Genomic DNA, 15088 nt, shown 5'->3' on the forward strand with positions numbered 1-15088 from the left:
CCCAGGACCTCAGTCTCAGGCTCTGTGCCCGCCATGCCCGCCCACCCACCCTACCGCCCCTCACACGGCCGCGTCCACTCAGTCCCGCCGGGGGAGCAGGACCAGGGTGCTCGCCCTGTCTGTCGTGGTCCGCATGAAAGGAGGGTGAAAATGTCCAATGTTCTAGGACAGGGGTGAGGCCGAGACACCTTTCTCCCTCAGAAAACTGAACCAATTCTCTGATTATTATTTTTTTTAGGACAGTCTTCAGAGTTTTAGAAAAAAAGGCAAGTCAACCAATCAGGTATACACTCCATTTCCTGACATTGTACGTGGGACTCTATGATACGGCTCAAAGTCACTTATGCAGGAACAAGTCGGAGCCCAACCAAAGCCGCCGTCTCTGATCAGGGATGAGCGCAGAACAACATGCGGGGGGGGGGGCGGGCATTGGTGCTTTTGGGGGTGCAATCACGTCCAGGGGAGATTTCAGCTCGGTCTTGCTTTCCTTTTATTTTTTTTTAAAGCAATAATGCCATAGAATTCAGAAAAGACAAGTCAATCAGAAGTCCTTTGAAAATTCTACTCACAGTGAATAAGGGACTATTAGGACAAGGCAAGTATCTTTAAAGTTTGCTTGGCACAAATTCTGCCATCTCTCAGAAATGAACTGGCTCTCCAACCAGAGAAGCATTAGTCTATCCACCTGTCCATCCGTCTATCCATCCTTCATCCATCCATCCATCCATCCAGAAAGCATTCATCTGGTCTCTACTATATGCCTGGCATTGGGGATAGATCAGGGAAACAAGACAGATACTCCCCTCCTCTCTCAGACAGTATAATCTGGAGAAAGACCATCAATTCAATGACCAATCAGAGTCGTCCCCCCCTCATGTGCACCTGGACAGGGCAGAACAGGGGCCACAAGAGGAGAGGCAGGCACTTTTCAACATGTCTAGAGCCCCAGCTCCAAAGGACCTGGCCACTCGAGTCCTCTGTGACCCCAGCTGTTAGCCCAGACCACTGAGGAAGGCCTATGTGAAGTATGGCCTAAGATGAAGAAAAGGCCCTTATGAGTCTACCAAGGAGATAACAGGAGGGAGCCAGGGCAGAGCTGAATCACATTGCAGGACTGGGAGGAGCCCAGAACTGATTTGACCCAACAAACCCATTTTCTAGATGTGCAGACTGAGGTCAGGACCACGAAGACTAACTTGGAAGGTTGCACAGAGCAAGCAGGCTGGTGGCACGAGCAGGGCTAGATGCCAGCTCTCTACTACCATAAGACTCACCACACTCTGCTTTGGGTAAGTATCAGAGCAGCATGCGTGACCAGGGGTGGTGCAATGGATAGAGCATCAGTCTGGGACACTGAGGGCCCAGGTTTGAAACCCCGAGGTCACTGGCTTGAGTGTGGGCTCACCAGCTTGAGCATGGTATCATAGACATGACTCCATAGTCACTGGCTTGAGCCTAAAGGTCGCTGGCTTGAGTGTGGGTTCATAGACCTGACCCCATGGTCACTGGCTTGAGCCCAAATGTCGCTGGCTTGAAGCCCAAGGTCACTGGTTTGAGCCTACTGTCACTGGCTTGAGCAAGGGATCACTTCATCTGCTGTAGCCCCCCTGTCAAGGCACATATGAGAAAGCAATCAATGAACAACTAAGGTGCTGCAACTATGAGTTGATGCTTCTCATCTCTCCCCCTTCCTGCCTATCTGTGGGTCTCTCTCTCTTGCTAAAAAAATAAAATCAGAGCAGCATATTTGTTCTTTATTCTTCCTTTTTAAATCTAGAAGTAAATAAAATTAGGAAACCAAATTAAGGCCTTCCATTTTCATTCATTAGCTTAGTCTCCATTTCCTGGCCCTCTAATGCATTTTTTTGGCTCTTTCATAAGAACATGAGATTTTCCAGAGGCATATGGGGTGGAAATCACAGCCAAATATTAATTACACTTATGGTTTAATTGGACCAAGGCTATAAAAATATAGCTAGTAGCCAATTCACACTGCAGGGGAGAGGGGTATGATCTCGTATGGCCCCCAGGACTTGGTTATTAGCTAAAATAAAAATTATCTAATTTTTTTTAAATCAGAGCTTAGGTACCTTGGACAAGAGAGTCATATGAGCCATCTTTCAAATAGTCAATTACAATTCCTCCTAGTTGCCAACAGATTTACTGAATTTATAATAGATTTTGAGAAATTTTTTTAATTGGTTACCTCCCAATTTAAGCAAAATATGTGATTATATTTCCCTCTTTCATGATATCAATGGGGTTAAATGCCTTCGCCTGTGCTGAACCCCATACAAGGAGCCAACAGACACATTTCTAATAAAACATGCTTGTGAATTAAAGAAATGATAATCAGTCCACCTCATTTTGAATGTCTAAAGGCATGAGGCTGACAAGGGCTGGGCTTTCCTAACAGGTCGCAAGGATGAGTGAAGGGTGCCCGTTTCCTAGGAGGCTGCCCTGTCTTCAGGGGGCCCAGCAGCTGGGATTTCAAAAGCCCACTAACTGGTTAATTGCACTTACGAGCTGCCCCCATCCAAACTTAGGTTGGTTTATCATTTCAAGAAGCCAAAAATGTGTGCTTAATTAAAATCAAAACAAAGAAATGGCAACTTAAGAAAAAAAAAAAAAGCCATTTCTGGTGCACTTGAGTCTCCATGGAACTAGAAAGTCTACTATCATTTCGGCTTTATAGAAAACCAGGCAAGGCCCTGGCCAATTGGCTCAGTGGTAGAGCGTCGGCTCCGGCATGTGGAAGTCCCAGGTTTGATTCCCGGCCAGGGCACACAGGAGAAACACCCATCTGCTTCTCCACCCCTCCCCCTCTCCTTCCTTCCTCTCTGTCTCTCTCTTCCCCTCCTGCAGCCAAGGCTCCACTGGAACAAAGTTGGCCCAGGCACTGAGGATGGCTCCATGGCCTTTGCCTCAGGCGCTAGAATGTCTCTAGCCACAACAGAGCAACGGCCCCAGATGGGCAGAGCATCGCCCCCTGGTGGGCATGCTGGGTGGATCCCGGTTGGGTGCACGCAGGAGTCTGTCTGCCTCCCCACTTCTTATTTCAGAAAAAAAAAAAAAGAAAGAAACCAGGCAGTGATGTGAAGGTGTGACGGCCAGGTGGGCAGTGCCGGCTCAGCAGGGCCGTGCAGGTAGCGCCAAGCTGGGCCTGGCCCAGGGCAGGGGCGGAGCAGCCCCGCGGCACCACGTGGGAGCCGTGCCTACCGATGGTGATTCTGTTCAGCCTGCTGGGCTCCTGTGCAGAGCTGGCCTGCAGTCCTTGGTGGATCTGGTGCGCGGCCAGGTCGAAGAGGTCCAGGTAGTCCTCTACGGGGTAGCGGTCCCGCAGCCCGTCTCTCAGGCGGACGATTCCTACGGGAACCGAGAAGCAGGGAGCCACTGAGGACCAATCACCACTGCTGGGCTGCTGGCCTCCTGGGGAGTGACGGAAAGGCCCCAGGACCAGCTGCTGCAGCCAAGGCTCGGCCCAGTAAGCTGCTGAAGTGGGGCAGCGGGCAGACGGGCAGCATCAAACCGGATGCCCTCTTCTAACCCATTTGCCTCAAGGGCGACGCGCACCACCATTAAGCAGCACAGTGGCAACTAAAAGAGTGTCACAGCTCTTCAAGAACTGTAAACACTACAAGCGTGTCTGCTTGGAGGGCCTGAGAGCTTGGGGCTGGTTAACACCAGCACCGGGTGAGGCCCTGACCTCTGTGGGCAGAAAAGCATCCGTGCCACAAAGCAGACACCAAAGAGAAAAGAACAGCTCTGCCTGAGGCTCCAGCTACTGTCCCGTCAGATCAAGCAGTCTGTCTGTCTGTCCAAATAACAAGGAGTCCGGATGGTCCCCAGACGGACATTTGGGGTGAACTCAGTAGTTACTCTGGGATGGGCCACATGCAGCCTCAGTTTGCCTCTTGCAAGAGTCTTCACCACCCGCTGCCCCAAACCACGGATACCACGGTAACCGGGGAGTGGAAAGGGGACGCAAATGGGCAAGACCAGAGGTTCAGGGTGACCTGGGATAGCGGGTTCCAGAGAAACAGCCCCAGGCTCCCCCCTCCCTGGCAGGGTGACCTGGGATAGCGGGTTCCAGAGAAATGGCCCCGGGTTCCCCCCTCCCTGGCAGGGTGACCTGGGATAGCGGGTTCCAGAGAAACGGCCCTGGGCCCCCCACTCCCTGGCAGGGTGACCTGGGATAGCGGGTTCCAGAGAAACGGCCCTGGGCCCCCCCCTCCCTGGCAGAGTGACCTGGGATAGCGGGTTCCAGAGAAACGGCCCTGGGCCCCCCACTCCCTGGCAGAGTGACCTGGGATAGCGGGTTCCAGAGAAATGGCCCCGGGCTCCCCCCTCCCTGGCAGGGGGAACCGGGATTTTTTCATTAGGAAAAGGGAGAACGGTGGGGGGGAGCAGCCCAAACGAGCACGAACGTGAAACCCCGTCTCCCACGGCTACTGTGGCCAAAACCCAAAAAGATACGCGGGTACCGGGTACTCTGGTCGGCTCTGGGAGGAACACCAAAAGGAGGAAGTCGGACGCTCGTCAGGAAACGCATTAAGCGTTGGCCTCAACTTGGGTTCCACTAAGGAAAGCTTTTAAGGTTCCCTTCTCAGCAACCTGGGCCTGTACAGGGAACACGCCCTGCGGCCCGCCCTGACTTTGGCATTTGCTGTCCCTGAGCACCACTGACCAAATGTCTCCTGGCAGAGGAAAAGGTTAAGGAGAGGAAACAGTGACCCAAGGGCCACAGGGCGGCCCAGCGGGGTGGAGCAGAAACCAGCCTGCAGGGGGGATGGGCTGTGCCCACAGTCAGCCCTGTGAGAAAGAGGGGTGCCGTGAGCAGTCACCAAGAATTATCTACATGTGGTTTCCATTCCAACCCCATGAGACAGACGGGGCAGGTGTGAGAACACAAAGCCTGGTTTCAATGACATACTAGCGGGCCCTCGGCTACGCCAGCAGGAAGCCGGACCCAGCCCGTGTGTCAGCCTTTCTCCCGTCTCCTCCCCATGCAGAAGCCCCAGGGGGACAGCTACGGAGCTGGGAGGGGACAGCCCCAGCAAATGTCCACCCGGCGCCCGGCACCTCAGCCTTTGAGGACAAGACGGGCTGCTTGTTCTGCACCCTTCCCCTCACCCCGCGCACAGCTGGCACTCAATCAGTGTCCTCTGGGTGGTTGGGAGCAGGGGTCCAGCCCGTTGGGTATTTGCCTGGGATCTTCGACAGACGAATGATCTGGTTTCTGCCTCTCTGCAGGATTCCTCACCTCCCCTGCCCTAGAGCCCGGCACGGTGCCTGGCCCGGAGCCCGCTCTCGCGTTCCCACCAAGCCCCAGTGAGCTCAGTGAGCAGAAGGCACTGACCCCCTCATCTGACCTCAGTGACCTCAGTGAGCAGAAGGCACTGATCTCCCCCCACCTGACCTCAGTGACCTCAGTGAGCAGAAGGGCTTGACCCCCCACCTGACCTCAGTGAGCACAAGGCACTGACCCCCCACCTGACCTCAGTGAGCACAAGGCACTGACCCCTCCCCACCTGATCCTGATGATCTCAGTGAGCAGAAGGCACTGACCCCCCACCTGACCTCAGTAACCTCAGTGAGCAGAAGGCACTGACCCCACCCACCTGATCCTGATGACCTCAGTGAGCAGAAGGCACTGACCCCCTCACCTGACCTCAGTGACCTCAGTGAGCAGAAGGCACTGACCCCCCACCTGACCTCAGTGACCTCAGTGAGCAGAAGGCACTGACCCCCCACCTGACCTCAGTGACCTCAGTGAGCAGAAGGCACTGACCCCCCACCTGACCTCAGTGACCTCAGTGAGCAGAAGGCACTGACCCCCCACCTGACCTCAGTGACCTCAGTGAGCAGAAAGCACTGATCCCCCCCCACCTGATCCTGATGACCTCAGTGAGCAGAAGGCACTGACCCCCCACCTGACCTCAGTGACCTCAGTGAGCAGAAAGCACTGATCCCCCCCCACCTGATCCTGATGACCTCAGTGAGCAGAAGGCACTGACCCCCCCACCTGACCTCAGTGACCTCAGTGAGCAGAAAGCACTGATCCCCCCCCACCTGATCCTGATGACCTCAGTGAGCAGAAGGCACTGACCCCCCACCTGATCCTGATGACCTCAGTGAGCAGAAGGCACTGACCCCCCACCTGATCCTGATGACCTCAGTGAGCAGAAGGCACTGACCCCCCACCTGATCCTGATGACCTCAGTGAGCAGAAGGCACTGACCCCTCCCCTGACCCCGATGACGATAGTGAGCAGAAAGCCAGACCCAGGCCACCTGCTGGACACCCCCCACCCCGGCAGCGGGGACCACGCTCTCACGCACCAAACCGCTTGCGTGTCCACCAGTGTGGCTCCTTGATGGCGGAGAACTTCACCTCGGGGTGCAGGCGGAGGCGGTCGTACAGGTCGGTGGTGCCGCACTTGGGCTGCCCGATGATGTAGAAGCGGGGCAGGCAGCGCAGGCGGAAGTGGCGGCCGGCCGTGTGGGACAGGTGGCCCCAGAAGGCCTTGCGCAGCGCGTCGAAGGTGGAGCGGAAGCGCTTGGAGTAGAGCGCGTAGGAGTTGGTCAGGTAGGGGTCGCTGGTGTTCCGCCCCCTGAACTCCTCGTACCAACATGGGCTCTTGCTGTTTGGGAGGAATTTACTGGGGATTACGGAAAACATCTGCCACGAGAAGAAAAGGGGGAGATAGACACACAGCGGAAAGGAATTAGCCTCCTCGCTAACCACAACACAATCCCGCTTGGACACCGAAGGCCCGCGTTCAACTCTGAAGTATCTTCTGACAGTAACTAAATACTGAAATCAAGCAAAATGGGCAAAGAGTCAATGCTTTTTCTTATCCCAAAATAAAGACAAATCTTGGAGAGAGTGAAGAGTCTGATCAACATTCATTCTACCATGATCTACCTCTTACACACTCACGCACAGTCTAACTGAACAGCTGGAATCTTTTGACTAGTGGCTTATCTGGTGGTCATCAGAGACAAACGTTCTGACGCGCACAGCATAGAACCAGGACGATGGTGACCTACGATGAAAGCAGCCTTAATCGCCATGGCCACGTTTCATACAAGAAGTCCTGGACTAGATTGGTAAGGAGGGGGTCAGCCTTCAACATTTCTAGCTGCACCACTTTGGTCCTGCAAATTCCCTTTCTTGGTGAAAACGCAGTAAACAGACAGCCCTTACCCGGTGCACCCAGGTCTACACGGCTGTCAAATTATCCGTGTGACACTGGAAGAATGTGTCCTACAGACCGCATCAGAAAACAAAAGCATCCATTTTTTTTTTTAGTCCATCAATCAGCAAAGGTTTTCCACAGGGCTACTCACATGCGCCTCCTGCTTTCTGAGGTCTTCTATGTCGGGGAGCTGCCTGGTGGTGAGCTCTATCCTGGCGGTGATGCTGTTGATAATTAATTTAATGCTTGGGTAGTCCTTCACGTATGAAATATTAGTTACAGAGGGCTGGTGATGGTGCTCCTTCGGGTCACTCGGGTTCTCACCGTCCGCCGGGCTGGGGCCGCTGCTGGGGAAGGCTCCGTAGCGGAAGGGCGACGAGATCAGCAGCTCTTGGTGGGCCCCAGAGAGGATGTAAGAGGCCATCACCAAGGTCATGATGACCCCTCCAAAGACGAGGCTGCATCGCTTCCCCTTCTTGAAGCGCAGAAGCCCGCCCCAGCCCTCGTTCCCTTCGGCCCTCACCTCGAGAACAGCAAGCAAGTTCATCTGCTTACCGTCCACACGCAACACTATTCTGTTTTCCCCTTGGCACGCAGGGCACTCCTGGCGACTGTGATGGGGGCCCTCGTGGCCGCCGACCCCCTGCTGGCGCGTGCCGTCGGGCGACAAACGGATGCAGCAGTTCACGCAGTGCCTCATGGTAATGGCCGTGGACAGCTGGCCCCCTGAGCCATAGGGACGAGGCAGCCGGGGCAGGCACCTTGTGTGGGAAGACAGGGGGGACGTCGTCCTGCGGTGACAGAAGAGGGTGGGAAAGCACCGGTGACTGTTACAGACACGAGCCGTCGCCCAAGCCCTCGAGAATGAGGAGGGACCTTCTTTGGTTTGACTCTAAAGGACCACAGAAGAAAGTGGCCTCCAATGGTCATGCTCTGTCCGGGCCACGGAGACTGGGGGGAACCGTCGCACATTTGGGGGCGACCCTGCCCTCCTTCAGGTTTTCCCCATGACTCCACATGCAGTGGAAGCAGTCTCGCTGGAGAACACGGACGTGCCCGGGAGGCTGCCAGGCATCACGGTCCTCTCAGTGAGGGCTGGGCCGGCACGCCAGCCATGGCGACGCCCGAGAACGTGCCTTCCTTCACGTCCCGGGTTCCTTCGACATGTTTCCTCTTCAGGGCCAGGAAAAAATCCTTAAAATGTCAGATTACCTACCTACACAACAAAGAAGAGAGGTTTTGTTACATCGTGCGACAAATAGCAATAGCCCAGGGACCATCTTCCCAGGAGAGAATGTCTAGGTTTCTGCCAAGCCCGCTGGGTCACAAAGAAGTCATAGAAAATTCTACGGGATGAAGGGAGGTGTCGGGGCCTTGATGCCTGGCTTTGGGGTTCATTCTCCGCCAGGAAATGTGGCCTCAACACCAGCAGCCCCAGCACCACATCAGACGCCTCCTATTTTGCCCAATTCACAAATCCAGTCATGCCTTCGCCTGACACAGGTAAGTTATAGGAGCCTCCAGTCTCAGGACTCGACCATCCTTCTCAGATTCACGCACAGTCGGCGACTATGAACCTGGGCCATGAACGGAAATATCAGCGCTTTGAAGTCGACTAAAAACCCAGAAAAGAGGAGGGTTCGGTTGCAAGCAGGCAGAGATAAAAACGTTTCTTCTCTTCTGATAGCTCCAAGAGTCTCTCCCCTAGAGCTAACCTTTATTATCGGTTTAGGAAGCAAAAGTTAATGAAAGTTTGGAAAGACTGAAATGATTCTCTTCTCTAGTAGAGTATATCATTAAAAAAAAAACAAACAACCAAAAAACCATTTGACTTGAAGATATTAAGCAAAGCAATTAAACCCAATGTGCAGTCTTCCCCTGTGGGACCTAACTCTTCTAGACCCTGAAATAGTTTCTCACTCTCACCATCCTGGTGAAAACACCATTCTTAAAAATCTATTAATAGAATCTGATGGTTATAATATGCATTATTGCCAAACGATACTTCTTTGTAGATGTTGTAAAAAAAGAAAAAGAAAAAAGAGAGCTACTTAGTTTCCAATAGTGATAAACAGACTTCCACTAACTAGCAGTATGGCCTCGAGCAAGCCTTATGGCCCCTCTGAACTCTGGTTTCCTCCCCAGGAGAATGAAGGTAAGGGAACCTCCCCTATACATCTACAAAAACACTAAGTTAGTGCATGTAAAGAGTGTGCGTACTGTCCACGCATATTTAGCATCCCTGAAAGGGAGATAACAATAATACTAGCTAGCATCATCAATGAGTGCAACTACTATGATTTTTAATTGTCTGTGAATGCCAAGAACAGTTGAAAGGAAGTCAGAAATGGGGGCTCCTCTCCCCTGACTCTCCCTCAGCACCCTCACCCGAGGGCGGCCGGTACAGCTCCAGCTCTGTGCGCACACTCTCAAACAAGCCTTGCTGTCTGTCCCCAGAGAAGGTGGAAATGACTGACCCTGCACTGAAGCCTCCCTGTGCTGGCTAAAGGACTGAACAAGCAGAACCCACTAGAGAAGCGTGCCCTCCCCTCGGGCCAAAAGGCCCGCATTGTATCAAAACACATTGACCAAGAAACAGCCAGAGCAACCTATCCTGCAAGGCCTCCCACACAATGTTCTATGTGTTGTCGGTAAGTTCTATACTTAAATTACCAGGAGAAAAGCTGAAATAGACAAACAAACAAACAAAAAAGTACAGACTGCTTTATAACAGGACTTTTCAGGGTCTTTGAGCCTGGTCGTCAGCCCTGTGGATCCACAGGAGAGAGATACAATACACAGAACTTTCCAAACATCAAACGGTCATGGACTGTCTCAGTGGGGTCTCACGGAACCAGTCTGTGAGACTGAGACGGGGTCGGGGCAGCTCTGGGGAGAGCAGGGGCGTGGGGGCTGCCTGAGCAAACTGTCCTAGCCACATCGCAGCTCCCCCAAGAGCAGTTAGAGAGACACGTTAGGAACGCAAGGCTCCAACTCCTCAGCCACCCCTGACCTGTCTCTCGGTACAAACAACCCTTCCAAACCAAAGAAACAAAAGGGCGAGCTCCCTGACCCGGCCACCCTGTCACTAAGCCAGAAAAAACGCTGTCTTACAAGTCGGAAACAAGGCTCCCTCTAGGATCCTGGTGGGGAGCGAGTTCCCAGCCTCTGTCTCTCTTAGCTGTGCAAGGCCTAATTAATTAAAAAAAAAAAAAGAAAAAGAAAAAGAAAAACATGGTCTTTGAAGCTCCAAGACAAGAATGTACAATATCTGGACCCAACAGAATGGGCAAAACATTCCTAAACAAGAGCAAAGGTTTCTCATTACACGCAAAGTAAATAAACTAACCCGGGTGGATGGAGAAAGCAGACTCAGACCCGAGCCTCCGGGACCTGGGCAGAGCGTTTGTCCCCTGGGCAGGTGCCTCTCCCGACTCCATCTCGCTGCTTGAACACACAGCGGGGAGCAGGAAACTGGGGGGACAATCCCAGGTGCCGCAGGGGCTTTAGAAAAAGAACACTCGGTGTCGTATGAGTTATCATTTATTCGCTGGTTCGTTCTTTTGTTCACCAGAGCCCTTGTGCAGGCCAGCGGTGTACCGGGCATTGCTGAAGATGCCAACCCAGGTCTGGGGGCACTGGGTCCAGTACCAGATTGGGGGTGGGGAGGAGTGATACAATGAAAAGATTAATATTTGGTCTTTATTTCTCGCGCACAATTTCAAAACCACTAGGAATGTCAGAGTGATCGACTGTTATTCATAAACCCCTTTCAAACACACCTGAGTTTCTGTTCATGAGGTGTCTCTCAGTGAGCCCCCAGACAGCTTCAGGATGGGGCTGGTCACCAGAATACCAATTCTGGTTCAGAGACTTGGTACTCCCAGCCCCGCCTCTCTGAGAAACTGAAGACTGAGTCAATCACCGAGGGCCGATGATCTCCTCAATCGTGGCTACGTAACGGGACCTCCATATAAAACTCCTGAAAGACGGGGTTCGGAGAGCTTGCTCACTGGTGAACATGGAGGTGCTGGGAGCGGCACCCCAGAGTGGGCAGGGACACTGTGGGCCCCTCCCCTCACACCTCACCAGTGCAACTCTTCCAACAGGCTGTTCCTGGGTCGTGTGCTTTCTAACAAACTGGTACTAATAAGTACGGCATCTTCCCGAGTTCTGCGCGTTGTTCTAGCAAATTAACAAACTGGAGGAGCATGGTGGTGGGGGGGGATCTCAGCATTGGCTGCCAGGTCAGACGGAAGTGTGGGTAGCCTGGGGACCCGATACTTGCAACTGGCATCTGAAGTGTGGGCAGCCTCGGGGGACTGAGCACCTCTGGGGGGCTCCACACTAACTCCCAGCAGTTAGCGTCAGAACTGCTTGAGTTGTAAGTCGCCCAGCTGGAGTCTGGTGTGTGTGTGTGGGGGACACCCTCTTTGAGATAAATATAAAACTATCTAACCTGTACAAGTTTTACCAAAGCATATGCCCAGAGTATAGTATATGAAATGCTGATTAAAAATAACAGGTAGGGCCTGACCTGTGGTGGCGCAGTGGGATAAAGCATCAACCTGGGACGCTGAGGTTGCCTGTTCAATACCCTGGGCTTGCCTGGTCAAGGCATGTATGGGAGTTGATGCTTCCTGTTCCTCCCTTCTCTCTCTCTCTCTCTCTCTCTTCTCTGAAAATTGAATAAATAAAATCTTTAAAAAAAAATAACAGGTGGGGACGGGGCACGCAGCCTGGCAAGGGCAGAGCCAAACCTCGCCCTCCAGGATGGGAGTGGTACAGGGGTGACCGGGAGGGGCAGAGCTTTTCCCGCCTGGTGCTTGCGTTCCACCAGGAATCGGTGGCTGCAGACAACAGGAAAGTCACAATGAGGAAGAGAAGCACCTCGGATGCCCACAGGTCATGAGGAAAATTAAAAGGGAGAGTACAAGAAAAACCTTCGAATGGAGGTTCTCGATGCTGCACTACAGACAAGACCATTCTTCGCTGTCGGGGGCTGTTCTGTGCCCTGTGGCATTCAGAGCAGTGTCCCTGACCTTCACCCCCGGCCCCGTGAGAGTGGTCGCCTCAGGGGCGGAGGTACAGCAGACAGGACCGCCAGGGAAGCCGCAGTTTAGGAGAGGATGTCCGTACGACCACCAAGGAGGCAGCCACACCGGAATCCGGAGAAGTGAAGACCCCACGAAGGAGAGACTCTGGAGACCAGGGACCTTGAGGACCTTGAGGACCGCATGCGCGAGGGCAGACCCCTGGGCTAAGGGGGCAGGTGGGACCTGAGAGACGCGGGTGGGAGGGAAGGCGGGGACCAGACTCCGTAGGGACTGGATGGCAGAGTCAGGGCTGGGATTCATCCAAGTGCAAACAGGGATGCCCACGGCCTAGCCTTCCAAAAGGATCTTTACACTATGTATAACTATTTATACATAGTGTAACTCTGCGAAGAAAACTCAAATCAATGTGACTGTGCTGAGGAAAATGGATGGCTCCCTCTGTCCCTGAACTGGCTTCCTCCCTCCACCCCAATTATCCCAAGAACAGTTGGTCCTTCAGAAACCCAACACTGGGGGGGGGGGCAATGCACTGAACAAGGGAACCACGCACGCCCCTGGCACCGCACCCACCTGTCTAGAATGTCCACGTTTCGGTGCCAGCGGGCTCGGATTAGACGAGACCTCTGGCGCTCTGGTTTAGATTCTCAACCTAAGTGCTCAGGTGTCTGTTTCAGTGAGATCGCTTCCCAGGCTGGGCGCGGAGCTGAGCCCTGTGGACACAGACTATACCTGTGGGAGCCCCGTGCCACTGCGAGAGATCAGATAACTGGCCCCGAAATATAAAGCGTTCGATTCCCCCGGCCCTGGCTAGGATGCCCCCTATTAACCTATGCACCCCAAGCATCATTAGCAAGCCATTTATAACAAAAATCGTAATTGAAAGACCCAGCAATCCTGCTGTAGATTAAGTAATTGAATGCCCCCTCGGTGTGTTAGATCGATAAAGGGCATCCAATTTCACCCCAGGAAAAACTTATTAAATTATTGTAGCTATAAGCTGATACAGCAGAAGAAAGATGTATGAAACTTCAAAAGAAATCTGAATGGATTTAAATAAATAGCTTCATTTAGGTAGAACATTTACATGTGCCCTCTGGGAGCAGAGAAGAAAATACGGCTAATAACATTATTTCACTTTAATGTTTTAAAGGGAGGAAAAGAAAAAAATTGATGGTTCTAATTAACCTTTACTAAAACACAAAGCCTTCTTCTGATTAGCCTGTCTACCTGCCGACATTTCTCTTTCGGCTATGTATATGGAAGTCCTTTTTTTTTTTTTTCTTAATATTTTATTTATTGATTTTTTTTTTTTTTTTTTTTTAGAGAGAGAGGAGTGAGAGAGAGACAGAGAGAGAGAGAAGGGGGAGGAGCAGGAAGCATCAACTCCCATATGTGCCTTGACCAGGCAAGCCCAAGGTTTCGAACCGGCGACCTCAGTGTTCCAGGTCGACGCTTTATCCCACTGCGCCACCACAGGTCAGGCCCGGAAGTCCATTTTTCAAAGGAATTTTCATCAACAAGTAGAGGAAGGAATATTTGTGTGGTTTTTTTTCACATAGAGCTCAAAGACATCAGAAGGCTGTCACTGAGGCTGTCACTAACAAGACTGTCTGTACCTACCAGAGACAGTCAGTTTCAATCTCCTACCTGGGGTTTAATGCTTTTGATCACGCGGTAGTCAGTCAACAGGCTAAAGCTACGCCCTTTGATGAAGGCTCACTGGCCTCCACCGTGGTGGAAAGAAAAAGCAGCAGCCATATGGACCAGGATGCTAAGGTCGTGTCCACCTCAGTGACCTTAGACAAGTCACTTCAGTGATCTGGGCCTTGGTATTCTCAAAAGAAGCCTTTGACAGTAATAGATGCCATCCAACAGCACAGCATGGGTGCTGGAGCTGGTTAGCCAGCTTTGACCTTGAGCAAGGCACTCAACCCCTCTCGTCCCGTTTCCTCGGATGTAAACTGGGAATGATTATAGGACCCATGTCATAGCACTGCTGTGAGGAGCAAGGTGAGACAATTCCTGTAAAGTGTTTAGCAGAGTGGCTGGCCCATCACAGGTGCTTACTACGTGGTAGCTAGTACTATGTCCACAGAGTTCCGGCCCGCGGTTAAGCATTTGATAAGTAGCAGTCTGTTACTATACTGCTCACCAAAATTAGGGGATATCTCAAAATAAATATGAAGCAATTAAATATCTCCTCATTTCTGTGAGCAGTATAGTTACTGTAGATTGCATTATTGGTTTCACTGTACGATCCCGCCCTGACTGGATGGCTCAGTGGGTTAGAGCATCATCCCCATAACTCAGTGTAAGATCCCTCTCTGTATTCACACCCCCAGCCCCGTGAGTGACTCAGCAGTTCCTCCAACAAAGGGAGTGGAGGAACATTTCTCCCCTCCTTGGCTTGGGTGTGGAGACTCGCTTTGACCAACAGAATGAGGCAGGAGTGACAACAAGGAGTTCCAAGTCCGGGGCTGAAGACGTGCTGCTTGCCCTGGGCAGCTGTGCCGTCCCCGCGGGAAGAGCACGGTGGCGCGGCCAGGACGGGGACGAGGGAATGTGGAGCAGAGCCACCTGGATGAGCACAGCCTGCCGCAACCGGTCCCCAGGGACACGCGCGGAATAATTCATGCTTGTTTTAAGTAACTGAGTTTTGGGGCATTTTGTTATGTGACGCACTCTGCCACAGGTTACAAACAATCGACGCGACTAAGTTAAACTGGTATAATTCCACACGTAAAGAGTTCCAAAAAGTGTGTTTATATGAGTCAAGTGAATCACAAGCAACTCACCCAAAGACCTAAAGAACCCCTCGGCAAACACCAGA

At 52.4% G+C, this 15088-nt stretch overlaps 1 protein-coding gene across 20 annotated transcripts in view; it reads right to left on the reverse strand.

Moving 5' to 3' along the window:
• CHST15 (carbohydrate sulfotransferase 15) overlaps positions 1 to 15088 on the reverse strand; it is a 77458-nt gene that overhangs the window by 27021 nt on the left and 35349 nt on the right. For all 20 annotated transcript variants that reach the window (XM_066239212.1, XM_066239197.1, XM_066239200.1 and 17 more), the window contains 3 exons: positions 7353 to 8417; positions 6342 to 6681; positions 3220 to 3366 (listed from right to left, as the gene is read on the reverse strand). In XM_066239212.1, coding sequence (XP_066095309.1) covers positions 3220 to 3366; positions 6342 to 6681; positions 7353 to 7901 — 1036 coding nt within the window. In that variant the 5' untranslated portion in view covers positions 7902 to 8417. The remainder of the gene's footprint in view (positions 1 to 3219; positions 3367 to 6341; positions 6682 to 7352; positions 8418 to 15088) is intronic.

Source organism: Saccopteryx bilineata, chromosome 7 (genome assembly GCF_036850765.1).
Source record: "Saccopteryx bilineata isolate mSacBil1 chromosome 7, mSacBil1_pri_phased_curated, whole genome shotgun sequence".
NCBI classification, from domain to species: domain Eukaryota; kingdom Metazoa; phylum Chordata; class Mammalia; order Chiroptera; family Emballonuridae; genus Saccopteryx; species Saccopteryx bilineata.